The 13,851-nt window shown below is 38.7% G+C and overlaps 1 protein-coding gene across 2 annotated transcripts in view; it reads left to right on the plus strand.

Moving 5' to 3' along the window:
• The first annotated feature begins 7,360 nt into the window (after positions 1 to 7,360).
• The window catches only part of SUZ12 (SUZ12 polycomb repressive complex 2 subunit), a 39,240-nt gene continuing 32,749 nt past the window's right edge, over positions 7,361 to 13,851 (plus strand). For both annotated transcript variants that reach the window (XM_067715506.1, XM_067715507.1), the window contains exons 1-3: positions 7,361 to 7,886; positions 10,209 to 10,255; positions 10,340 to 10,404. In XM_067715506.1, the coding sequence (XP_067571607.1) occupies positions 7,613 to 7,886; positions 10,209 to 10,255; positions 10,340 to 10,404 (386 nt within the window). In that variant the 5' untranslated portion in view covers positions 7,361 to 7,612. The remainder of the gene's footprint in view (positions 7,887 to 10,208; positions 10,256 to 10,339; positions 10,405 to 13,851) is intronic.

Consider the following 13,851-nt stretch of genomic DNA (forward strand, 5'->3'; position numbering starts at 1 on the left):
TCTTACTCTGTGAAAGAGGATTTTTATATTCTTGGATGATAAGTACAATATAAACTTTCCTTTTTCATTTCCCATTCTAAATATTGTACAGTTCACCTTCTTACCGGGCACTCTTCTACATCATTTGACATGTTTTGAGCTGAATTTGTAACCCTTTTTTGCTCCATTGGAGAAAAGATAACACTATTTGCCTTTTGTTTATTCATCATTCAGGAACCAAAAATAGAACCCAAGTTTTATGATTTTTACAGAAAAGGAACATTAGGATGAATTTAACTTTTTTTTTTTGAATTTAACTTTGGTATAGCACACTAGAAGGTGATTTCTGTGATTTTCTTGGAATTAAAGAACGGGGATAACTTTAACAATAACCTATATCAGTGTTTCTTGATTTTTTTTCCTCAATATCTAATTTGATTTTTTAAAAAATTCCTATTCCCCTACCCCTGTAACCCATGTCTATCTTTCTAGGGAGATGTGCCTTAAGAACACTGATATATGGAAAACTGTCTACCTCTTCATGTACCCACTGATAAAGAACTTTATTTTCACTGATTATAGGGTAAAAACTGCAGATAGCTTTGTTTTTGCTTTCCAAAAATAAAATTATAATGTTGAACATGATTTTCCACATTACACATGATCTACGTTCAACTTCCAGGGATTCTGTTATGGACAAAATTCACTGGTCTAAATCAATCCTTAATTTTATATTTGAGAAAAGAAAGACCAGAGAACTTAAATAACTTTCTCAAACTCACACTGTGAAATAATGACCAAGTCAAGTCTTGATTGATAAGTATAATGTTCTTTCTCCTAAGTTTATTGCAAAGTGGAACTTGAGGAAAAACATAGATTTCAAAAATAGAAATAGAGCCAGAAGCATGTCTCTCCTATTAAGAAAACTCTCTTAGAAGAATACTCTCTGAAGAAAGCCCAACGAAATTAAAATTCGCCTCTGCGTGTTAATTTTGACCCTGATACACTAAAAGTACAGAAACAATTTATCTTGATATGAAGTTGAAGTCCTACTCCCCCAATCGCTCTCTCTCATCACTTACAATGCCTCTGTGATAGAAAATGGTTACAGAATTCTGAAATCTATGTCAAATGCTTATGATCTCAAGGAATTTTTTCCAGGCACGGAGAGTACTATCCCAGTGGCAACATGTAAGGTCTGTGTTGTTCTATCAAAAACAGCTGCTAAAGCACTCTGTGGTCTCTTCAGTACACCTCTCTTATTCAGCTCAATCATGAGGGTGGCAACTTTCTCAAATTAGTCACGTGAATAAGTTATTGTAGGAAGCCATGAATATGAAGAAAAAAAGTAGTTCAACCAGGAATAATAGCAATGTTTCCCCAGGGTCTAGTTCCACTGAATAGTGTGCAAGCAGAAATAAAATTCTGAGTAGAGTAAGATGGATGAGGACTTTTTTTTTATGAAGTACGTAAAAAACATACTAAAGAATACTGAATGTATAAGCTAAGAGGCAGCTTTTCCACAAATATTTAGCCCTATAGATTCTCTCTCAGCATATACTTAAACCTCTTGTGTGATCTTGGCAAATTAAACTGTGGAACTCAGTTTCCTCAGGTGTATGAAAAGAGGCTTAACTTTGTGATCGCCTGGAGGGGTGGGATAGGGAGGGTGGGAGGGAGGGAGACGCAAGAGGGAAGAGATATGGGAACATATGTATATATATAACTGATTAATTTTGTTGTAAACCAGAAACTAACACACCATTGTAAAGCAATTATACTCCAATAAAGATGTTAAATAAATAAATAAATAAATAAATAAATAAAAAGAGGCTTAAGCTAGATACTATCTAAGTCTCCTCTAGCTATAAAATTTGTTTTCATATAATAAATTAATTTATAAACAGTAATTGCTAAATGTATCCTTCAAACAAAAACCATATCATGGAAAGAAGAACAATATTTGTAAAACAACAACTAGCTAAAAATAAAGACCTGTATCTCTTAATTTGTTCTGATTAAAAGTAGTAATCAGCAATTGTAAAATGAAGGTTAACTTATAAACTTTAAATGGAAATCCAGACTATACCATTATTATGGAAGTGGTATAATACCTAGTTTTCTTGATATTATTTATGAAGAATGGTGACATAGTAATGCTCTTTTTCCTCAGTAAATGAAGGAAACATTTAGTTTGGAAACAATCAGTTCACACAAAGATAAGAGGTAACAACAGCAAGGCTGAATTTTTTTTTTCTGGGCAGGGCATGCATGAGATACGCACAGATTTTTTTCATCTATATTTCATTACTATTAAAGTAATCTTCATTACTCTTCGCATACTCTTGTTTTTAATGGTGTCAAATTTTGAGGTGAGTATAGCCCAGAATACATTTTTAGTGTCATTTTAGCTCATTGTTTCTCATTATCAGGTTTGGGAAGGTAGCTGAGTGTAATGCGATGGTTTTCAAAAAATATTTTTTCAGCAAGTAGATCCATTATCTTCAAAGAAATTATACAACACATAAAAGCAGAACAGCTCTGATTGAAGATGAACAAAAGGGGAAGCAGAGTCCACACTGTTTCCCTTGAGGTAGCTTTTTGAAACTCTGGGGCTTCCAAAATGCTTCCTAGATACCTTTGTTGTACTGAAAAACACATGGGGTTTTGAGTCCCCTGTAACTGGGTTCAAATCTCAGCTCACCCACTTAAAAGCTGTGAGATGGGGAGAGAGTTACTGAATCTCTCTGAGATTCAGTTACTCGTGTGTGAGAGGCTAACAATAGTAAATAACATAACTGTTTATGATTGTTGTATGGATAGAATGCTCAATAAATATCAATTCACTCCTGCCTTTGTTTAAAATTAAAGATAAAACCCCCTGTCCTATAGTTTTAAAAATGGGCATAGTAGCTATCTCCAAATGTAGGCCTCCCAAAATTCAGGTTTAGATATTTCCAATTTGTCTCAGGTGGTTTTTCCTCCCTCAAGTTATTAGTGTCAAGTTTCTTTTTGTTTCAGGGGTTCTAACTATGCCTTCCTAGCGCCCTTATTATATCTGGTTAAACCTAGATAAACACACACACAAAAATCAGGGGTTTATTATGAAAACCCCATAATACACAGTGAACGTTCCATGGTTCTCATGTTTTTCTTTTCTAGACAAAGGAAACAAAAATGTGCAAGCTTTTGATTTTAGATTTCAAATAGAACTCTTAAAAAATTGTTCTTTCACACTAACTTTTATTAGTAGGTTATTAGTATTTTTACTTTGGAGGCTGTTCCTTTTAAAAAATCAAATTTGATTATATCTCTCCAATAATTTATCAGCAAATATAACTTCAGTTCCCTCAAAGCAAGACTTAAACATATATTTTTTTCTGATATAGCTTTTGTTGGCTTAGACTCAGTGCTTAATCTTAAGGTGATGGGAGTGGATGGAGGATAGAAAGACACTATACAAGTGAAAAGGAAAACTGACACCTAGGTTATTTTTCAGCAAATGCATTCAATACTGATGATCATTCATTCCAGTGCATCAGAGGCAATATTTACTAATCTTTCTTGACCTAGAAATGACACGTGCAATATTTTATATCTCTAAAGCTCTCCAGTTTCATGGCATGATGGTCAAGAGTGAGGGTTCTGGAAGCAGATTGTTTGGGTTAGAATACCAGCTCCATTACTTATCTTGTGCAAGTTACTTAACAAGGCTTGCCTTTGTTTCTTCATCTATAAAATGGGAAAAATAAGTTACCAGCATCAGAGGGTCGGTGGGAGGTCTGAATGAGTTGGAATTGTTAAAAGCTTAAAATACTGCCTGGCACATAGTAAGTACTTAATTATTATTATCAGTATTTATATTTATGCACTGGTGTCCATTCCTATTTATCAAAACTCATTGGATGAGCCCCTATTCTATGCCAGGCACAGTGACAGACACCTCAGTTGCTAAAACAAATCACCCATCATCCCTGCCCCCAAGAGCTTACAGCCAAGTAGAAAGAAAAAGACTTGATGCTGTGACACCAAGCTGTAAATCTGTATCAAATTCAGGGAGTCTCTGAATTCAGAGGAGAAAATAAATTACATCTTTATGTACATTAACCTCTAACTGAAATTTAGCATTTCCTTCAACTACTAATATAGGTAACAAATCACAGTAGTGTTAGCAATGCCTGCGGCTTTGTTTCCAAGAGAAGTTAGATATTTTCATATCACATTACACTTCTTGCAGTTACCTCAAAATATTATTTGCCCTCATCACTGCTTTGAAATTATGATAGTCATAAGACTGACCTGCTGCTATATCTTATTTAGTAAATTTAAAAAGAAGCACCTATATTAACACATCACAACTTTTTTGGTTTCCCTTATAATCTAATACATTTTATATTTGTGCATTTACAAAACAAACATTTCATAGGCTTCATCAGACTGCCAAAGAGGTCCATGGCACAAGAAAGGTTAAAAATCCCAGCACAGAAGTCTGTGTAAGGCCAAGTGGGGACATTGATGAAAAAGGGCACAACAGGAAGGAGTAAAAAATGATTTTTTTTTGGTAAGAGAAGCTAAGTAGTCCTCAGTTTTTAAAACATACTTAACAGTCAACTTGAGGTACTAAAGATAACTTTATTCTGATTGCAAAAGTGCATAGAAATTGAATTTTAAAAACCTGGGTCCAGAGACTTCCCTGGAGGTCCAGGGAAGTGGTTAAGACTCCGTGCTCCCAATGCAGGGGGCACGGATTCGATCCCTGGTCAGGGAACTAAGATCCCGTATGCTGCATGGTGTAGCCAAAACCAAAACCAAAAAACAAAAACCTGGGTCCAACTCACAGCTCTGCCGCTAAATGAGCAAATCACTTAACCTCTCTGAGACTATGTTCTCTTCTGTAAAATGAAAATAGTGCCAATTTCATAGGATCATTATGACAAAGTGAGGTAATATACATAAAAGCATACTCACAACTATAAAGGTCAAAACGATTGCTCTTCTTCTTTCCTTGCACGTATATTTAGTCCTGTGCTAGGAAATATAAAAGAAATGAACAGTGGCCTTTGCTTTTTAGGAGTTTACCAATTCCAAATATGCGTGAAGGCAGAAACAAACAAAACCCTGGAAAGCAATTCAAATTCAGTGTGAGTTAGGGGACTAAACATACACCTGTCTTTGACAGTGAATTGGCATTGAAAGTCTCAAAAACTGTTACCACACCAAACTTAAAAATAACAACACAAAATAAATAAGCTGGCCACAGAAGTGACCAATACTGAGGTGATATACAAACATTTTACCTATAGGACAGAGTCTGATTAAGAATACTGTAATGTAACCAAGAAAACCCCTCAATTAATTCTAATTTGTCCTAGGGTATAAGGATTTTTTTTAGTGTTCTACATACATTCTCCACAAAGAAGAATACAAAAAGGGAGAATTTGTTACTATGCCCCTCCCATAGAATGGATGGGTTTGATTCTCATGACCAGTACTGGTAAGCGACTGTACGTTAAAACCATGTCCATGCTGAAGCCTAGAACGCTACCATGGCATTCCTAAAGGAAATACCCTTTAAGAACATCCCAACTCCTTTGGCTCCATTTTTCTGTTCATCAAAGATTTATGATAACCTGTGACTCGGTCTTTTTCTTTGACTGTACCTGTATCTCCACCCTCCCTTCACCCCAAAGAAGAACCCTGTATAAACGACGAAGACTGGTAATTCTGCCAGTTATATTTACTGTTAATTAATAAATTAGCATTCTGGTTTATAATTTGATATCTTGTGATTTTGCTTAGTGCGCTTTAGTTCTCCAGACCTTGACTGAATTGATGAAACTTCATTTTCTAACCCTGTAAAGCTAAAGATGAGCAGTTTAGCAAGATCTAACACCCCACAAGCCTCTAGGGGTGGCACTAATCAGAGAAGGCTTATTTGACAAATCTAAAGAACAAAACAAAACCTCTTTTTTTTTTTCTTGGTAGGGGGGAATGTTTTTTTAAATATTGAGTACAGAACAGTATAACAAACAAGAGAGCATTCTGAACTTTTTGTCTGACTAAAAATATAGACTGTACTTAAAAATCAGCAACAGGTATACTTAATTTCAGATGTGTTACTGAAATGCCAAATTTTATACTACAAGGCATCATTTGTAGAGCTCACTTTCTTATGTAGCAAATGCATTGTAAAATCAGCACTTTGGTTATTTAAATAACCATTCCAAAGATGCTTGCTTTGTAAACAGCGTTTTGAAGTGAACTATAAAGGGCTCAAAGCAGGCATTTAAAAAATATTATTGAAAGTATGAAACGGCTCTGTTTACAGATTGGAATTTTTGAAGATAATGTTTCATTTTAATGTAACACAAGATTACAGGATTTGATTTGGAAGAACATCCTTAGAGATCATCTTGTCCGACCTGAAATTCAAATCTTGAAGAGTATTAGCTCAACTCCAAACCCGTCCGGGCCTATGCATCTCTCTTTTTAAGCGAGACCGGCTAAAACACCGGATCCCCTCTCCAGTTTTTGAGCGCAAAATGGGCAGGTTCTCTAGATGGGTGTAGGTGCTTCTAAGAAATCATCCAGTTTGTCCCTCTGGCCACTCCTGTGGTGTCCGGGAATCAAAAACCTAAGTTTTGCTTCCAACACGTTGAGAAGCCACAACCGCTCTCAGTAACGATCCTGATGCCTCACCGCACCTACAGAAAATCCTTTTCCTCATTTGATAGGACATTCCTGCTCCCTAGAAATCGCTCCCTTTGGTGGAGCCCAGCGGCGTCCGAGAGCAGCAGCCGCAACCCGTTGGCTGCCCCCAGTCCTCTCTAGGGCTCGCTGGGTGGGATTCGGCCAAGGGTGGCTTGAGGCACGTGGTGGCGAGGGGACCGGGGAACAGATCCTCGCCCTGAGAGCCCCTCAGACCAGAAGCGACCCGACCAACCCCCAGGCAGGCCCCTTTCTGTGAAGTTAGAGACTCGATGATCCGCAATGGATCTCAGTTCATTTAACAAGCCCCTCGACCCCCCAGCACCCGCCTCCCCGTTCCTCAGCGGCCCGCCTCTCCTCAGGGGTCCTGTATCCCACGGGGGCGGCGACTGACGACGCTCATAAGGCGAGAAACGGCTCCCTAAGCCGCTCGCTGGGTCCCTCTCTCCCCACAATGCACCGGGGCCAGCAGGAAGGCCGCTCCGACCCCTAATTTTCCCGCGAATTCAGTTCAAAGAGGCGGCCGGGCCCGCGATCGGCAGCGCGCACGGGCCAACCAAGCCGCGCCTCCGCGAGAAGCGCCTCCGCGTGACTGACGGGGGAATCCGCGGGCCAACAGGCTGGGCGGCCGGGCGGCGCGCGCTCCCGCCGGCCAATCAGAGCGCCGGGCGGGGGAAGTGGGCGGAGCGAGGCCAGGCTAGGGTGAGCGGTCTCCCGAGCGGAGCGGGGCTCTCAGGAGGAGACACTTTTTTTTCCTCCCTCCTTCCCTCCTCTCCTCCTCCCTTCCCTTCCCCTCTCCTCCCCTCTCTCCTCCTTCCCCCCTCGGTCCGCCGGAGCCTGCTGGGGCGAGCGGTTGGTATTGCCGGCGCTTACTCTCCGGGGCCGCCCGGCGGGTAGCTGGCGGGGGGAGGAGGCAGGAACCGCGATGGCGCCTCAGAAGCACGGCGGTGGGGGAGGGGGCGGCTCGGGGCCCAGCGCGGGGTCCGGGGGAGGCGGCTTCGGGGGTTCGGCGGCGGTGGCGGCGGCGACGGCGTCGGGCGGCAAATCCAGCGGCGGGGGCTGTGGAGGCGGCGGCAGTTACTCGGCCTCCTCCTCCTCCTCCGTGGCGGCAGCGGCGGGGGCCGCGGTGTTACCGGTGAAGAAGCCGAAAATGGAGCACGTCCAGGCTGACCACGAGCTTTTCCTCCAGGCCTTTGAGAGTGAGTGTGATGAAGGCTTTGAGGGCAGGAATCCCCACTCTTGCAGCGTTAGGGGGCCGGGACACTCGTGCTGGGACCCCCTTCCTCACCGGTAGTCGGTTTGATTCGGGAGTGGAGGGCGAAATTGAGGGGGCCGTTCCGCCTTCCGGGGTTACGGCTCGAGGGGGCCCGAAGTCTAGGGCCTTTGGGGGAGGTGGACTAGGGGGTCCAGGTGAGGTTCGTGCCTCCCCGAAGATTTACACGCGAGCTGAGGCATGGGGCCCCGCGTGGAGAGCAGGCTGCTTTTTAGGTGGGGAGGTCACAGTTGGACTGTACAGTTGGATCTACCGTCAGATCTCAGGACTAGTTCTTGCTTTCTTTCATGCCTTCCGTACTATAGAAGTACAAGGCTGTCGGTTGTAGGTTTAGAGGAGCAAAATTAAGCCCGTGAAGAGAGGAGTGCAGTAAAATCGACCAAATTGTCATTAGTCTGAAATGCCTTCGCACTAACTTGGTGCATTAACATGGCACCTTTTGATGCTCTGCACCTTTCACATCTTTCCACCCGTTTCATGGGTACGTAAACTGAGACAGGCAGTGTTTAAGCATCTTATTTCTCTCTAGACGATTTCGGAATTCTGCCCGTTTGTAGTTGTCTTAATTTCGGGCCATTTTCTGTTGTCAGTTTCTGTTTTTGAGGTCTGTTTGGAGGGCAAAGCTACGACTTAATTTGGGAAGGGGGGCAAGGTGTCTGGAAAGAAACAATAGAATATATAAGAAATGTCATGACTATGAGTAATCTGAACTGTTCTTTAATGAATATTACATCCTGATTGTTTTTCTCTTTGCTTTTGTACGGATGTTGTAATTTGGATGACCTTTAATAGCTAGATATCTTACAGAGACTTGAATAAACTCAGCTCTACCACTCAATGTCTTTATTTACAATTTTTTTGTGGCATATGTTAAGGGCATGGTATCAGCTGTTCTTGGAAAGATGTATTACGTTGTTTAATACCCTTCTTTCATTCTCTCTCATTAGTGCTTCATGAAATTCTAATTGGAATTTAATACAAGGAATTTCGGGTTTTATTGAAATTAGTATTGAACCTGCTTGAGAAAGATTCACATTATTCTAGCGTTTGCTCAATATACTTTCAGAAATCTGGAGAGGCTTTCAGTTGGAAATAATGGTGGAGAACTAAAGCACAGTGATGACAGTAAACATACATGTTTGCAGCCTTTCTAAAACATCTCATCTCCTTTTAGTTTATTTGAAACTAAACTAACTGAAGATTAAGTGGAAATTTAAAAAATTCTTTCTAAATGTTGTGAGAAGACAAATCCTGCAAGAAAGTTTTAGCTGTTTTGCTTTTTCGATGAGTCTACTTTAGAGAGATGAACTGTCATTAAGAGTTAGATATGGTCACAAAACAACTTGATTCTTCTCTAATATTGATCTTAGTTTCTGAGAAGTTTATATGCTTTGATGTATTTACTAATACAGTTAGTCATATTAGGTCATTTTTATACTGCTTTATTTAAAGAAACATAATACTAACAGGTCATTAATGTACCTGGTATTATGGTACTTGTATATAAAATACTTTCTATCTGTAACCTAAGTCCTTTATAACAAGATTTTAACTAAACAGCATTAAAAACACTTTGGGAATCTGTTACTTTAAAAATATGTGTTGAGGTAGTATTTATATACTGAGGTAATATTTACACTGAGCAAAATAGAAACTTGAACTATAACTAGCAATATTCATCGAAAATTTTAGCTAACTTACGTCTTGGATTTCACTTTGATTATATCTGTATTAGGACATCTATCAAGGTAACGGTTTTATTCCATTTCGGCTGACTACTGTACGGACTTTTGAAAAGACCAGTTAAAAAGTGAACATTTTATTTTGTTATTTGGCTTCAATAAAGAGTTCTTTTACTGAATCCAACTACCTCCTTTTAGCTACTTTTTAGAAGTAGATAGGGTATAAATAGTTTAAATTAACTAAGTTAAATGAATGTAACTGCTTCTTTTCAGTTCTGCATACAGACTGGTTTAAAAATAGCTGCCTTAGAAATGCAAGGTTTAAGAACTAGATTGTAGAGAAACTTTAAAGTAAATGTAGATGCATTTTGTGAATGTATGCTATATATTGAATGTCTTTTGATCTAATTGTGCATACTTATTTTCTTGATGTAAATATTCACTACATAGTTTCACTAATAGGTTATTGGTTTATATTGGTTATAACATGGGCTGGGTTGGTATTTTCTTAACAACTTAAGTATGAGTAAATTTAGATAACTTTGGATTTTGTTTCTGTTACCTAGAACCAACGCAGATCTATAGGTTTCTTCGAACGCGAAATCTTATAGCGGTAAGTAATCAACAAAATTTACTGGTATTATTTTTTTCCTAGAATTTCACCTATTTAATTTTAATATTTTAACTTTTTTTATAGCCAATATTTTTGCATAGAACTCTTACTTACATGTCTCATCGAAACTCCAGAACAAACATCAAAAGGTACATTTTATGAATCTTATTTCAAGTTGTTCAAACCATGTTAAAATTTTGTTTTAAAGTATGATTTCTACTGAAAGATTAAATATGAAAACTGAGGTGAAAGAGTGAATTGGTTGCAAAGTGATTTTTAATAGTATCATTTTTGTAAATCCCAGTTGATCGCCAGTTTTTTCCTAACAAATGATTTGGTAGTGGAGTAAATGAAGTGATTTTACTGACTAATTTTTTTACTCTGTGCTAATAGTTATTTTCAAGTTTGGTAGAAGTTGAGGATTTAAATATTTACTAAAGGGCTCATGGGAATTATCTTTGATACATAAATTTAACAGTTAATGTCTGAATATTTCTTATATGTTCTTAACAATAAAGAATTCACTTCTATGATGATAGGTTCAGAAAGTCTCATTTTATATCTTTGGTGGTTGTCTTATTAAAAGGGAAATACTTTTGAAGTCAGTAGGAGGAATGTCTTTAAAAATTTCTTAATCTTAATCGCCTAGTCTTAAAGTGGAATCTGAAGGTGTCAGAGAGCTTGTTTTTGCTTTGTAACATTTAACCATATATAATTATAGAATGGTAGTTTCTTGTTCTGCACCCATGATTATTTACTGAGCATATCAAGTGAAGAACTTTAAATTTAAAGGAGAGAACCTCTACTAAGCATTTGGTATTGTTATAGTCTTGACTTTGTAAAACCATTAAGCTTTTCAGTAAACTTTGAAACTAAACTCCTTTGGAGACTCCTACTGGTTATTAAATAAGCACCGCGTTTTTTACAGCGAGACATAGTTTAGCTTTGTAGATATATCTAGATGTATTTTTGAAGGATTGAAATGTTACAACTATTTGTCATCTGGTAATCTTTCTGAATAGAGAGAGAGAGAGAAAGAGCGCGCGCGCGTTGCATTTAACGGGTGAAACCTGCCAGGTGCCTAAATAACTAGGAAGAAGGTGATGGATTAGGCAGCAGAATTATGTCAGCTCTTTACCTGTCTGCTGTATGCCAGGATTCAGGAAACTTTTTCTCTAAAGGACCAGATAGTAAATACTTTAGGCTTTGTGGTCCAGGAAACGGAATTGAGGATATTACGTAGTATGTAGGTACTTACACAAAAAGAGAAAATGAATATCAACAAATTTTTTTATTGATGAAATTCAAAACATAATAATTGAGTGCAGTGTTTTCTTTTTTTTTCTTTTCTTTTTTTTTTTTTTTTTTTTGGTGGTGGTGGGGGGTGGTTGCTGTGCAGCTTTTGGGATCTTAGTTCCCTGACCAGGGATTGAACCTCGGCCCTGGCAGTGAGGGCGCCAAGTCCTAACCACTGGAGCCAGGGAGTACAGTGTTTTGTAATATGTGCCTACTAGTGAGAAATGTGGGATTCTTTTATTTTTTCGGGGTGGGGTGGGAGGGATAACATTTAGCTTAATTGGGATTTAGAGTTAGTATTCTCTGTTATCAAATCACTTGCAAATGTTTTATCTGTAAAAACCATTCTTAGCTCATGGGCTGTGCAGAAACAGACAGCAGCCTGGATTTGGCCGATGGTCCATAATTTGCAGACCCTTGATTTACTCTATAAAACTAGGAGAATTTGATTAAGTAGTAAACTTTTTCTTTTAGTTTTTTTTTTTTTTTTTTTTTGCTGTACGCAGGCCTCTCACTGTTGTGGCCTCTCCCGTCGCGGAGCACAGGCTCCACTGCAGGGGGCGCAGGTTCAATCCCTGGTCAGGGAACTCAGATCCTACATGTTGAGGTGCGGCCAAAAAAAATTTTTTTTAAGTACTTCAGTTATCATCTAGAATGCTGCCCGGTTTTTGTTTTTGTTTTTCTGCGGTACGCGGACCTCTCACTGTTGTGGCCTCTCCCGTCGCGGAGCACAGGCTCCGGACGTGCAGGCTCAGTGGCCATGGCTCACTGGCCCAGCCGCTCCGCGGCATGTGGGATCTTCCCAGACCAGGGCACGAACCTGTGTCCCCTGCATCGGCAGGCGGACTCAACCACTGCGCCACCAGGGAAGCCCCCGATTTTAATTTTAAAGTGATAAAGTGTTTTCAGAATAAATTTGAGTTTAATCCATAAGTGGATTAAAAAATATACATCATATTTGTTTATTAGACTATTTGACTGCCTCATTGTGGGATACATTTCTGTTGTCTGCTAATGAGTGGAGGCAATTTTAAAAGCATGGCAGTAGAAATGAACTTTCTTAATTTAGTACCCCTTAGGTAAAAAATTGTCCTTTGGGACAGTTTCGAAGCAGTTTGCCAGCCAAGAAACATATACATTCCATTTAGTTTACTTCCGTGTAAAAATGCGTTAGGAATCACTTAATTCTTTTGTTGTATGCCTGGCGTATATAAGACAATAAGACTGATTTTTAACAAATTATGCTACAACTTAATATCTTCAAATGAGCGCTGTCCTTTTCAAAGTACTTGGTGAATTTGGAAGGTGATGAATTCAGCCCAGTGATAGTAGTCTTTGTTCCAAATGTTTTTGGAACTGCTTTTACAGAATTGCTTTTAGTACAATACCTTTGCTTAGAATGTTTTTGGAACTCCTTTTGTACTGTTACACAATAACATAATATTCATTGTTGGAGTACACTTATCACTCCTTTGGAAGTTGTATAAGCAGGTGTAACATTAAATCTGATATATTTGTTAAACTTGCCTTTTACTTTAGTTGCACTTCATAGAGGTATTCACATTCTGTAGGCTGACACTACACTGGCACAGTGGAAATACTGGTGAGGACAACGGCATCTTTTATTGAATCCATTTTAGTAGGTTTTATGTAAGCTGTTTCTGAATCCTCCCCAAAAAATTTTCTTGAATTTTAAGAATATTCTCCTTTATGATGACCTTTTGATAACTATTTCCCTTGTTAAATCTGAGCTACAGTAGCAGTACCTTTCTAAAGAAACAAATACTTGGTGTTGGGAGGTGGGGCTGCTTTTATGTAGTTGCCTATACAGTTTGTTTTTCCTAAGGAATGCTGGGTTACCTGTATGATCTATTCAAATGGTTGTTAATATTCAGTTTTCCTATGTACAACTCCATAAAGTTGGAAGAGGTGAACCTTGTGACCTACAGTCTTAACTTTTCTTCCTACAGACAGGGTTTCTTCTTAATCATTACACAAAGATAAACATATTATTCTAAAAAGTTTTCAGTAACTTTACAACCCTCCTCAGTAGTACATTTCAGTATTTATACTGAAAAGTTCTTTGTAACTAGCCTAAAAGAATCCTACATTTTTCTTCTTTCTTCTCTCTTATCTATGGAGATTGAAAATGTATTGCCTGCCATCCTTCATAAAGAACTCCTTACTATGCTTTATTGGGTGAGACTTTGATATTGAGGTTTTCAGTAACTCTAAAGGTAAAGAGAGAAGCTTTTTTATAAAAAAGATCTTTTGTTAATGGAGGCTATTTATTCACCTGA

This window comes from Pseudorca crassidens, chromosome 19 (assembly GCF_039906515.1).
Source record: "Pseudorca crassidens isolate mPseCra1 chromosome 19, mPseCra1.hap1, whole genome shotgun sequence".
NCBI lineage: Eukaryota > Metazoa > Chordata > Mammalia > Artiodactyla > Delphinidae > Pseudorca > Pseudorca crassidens.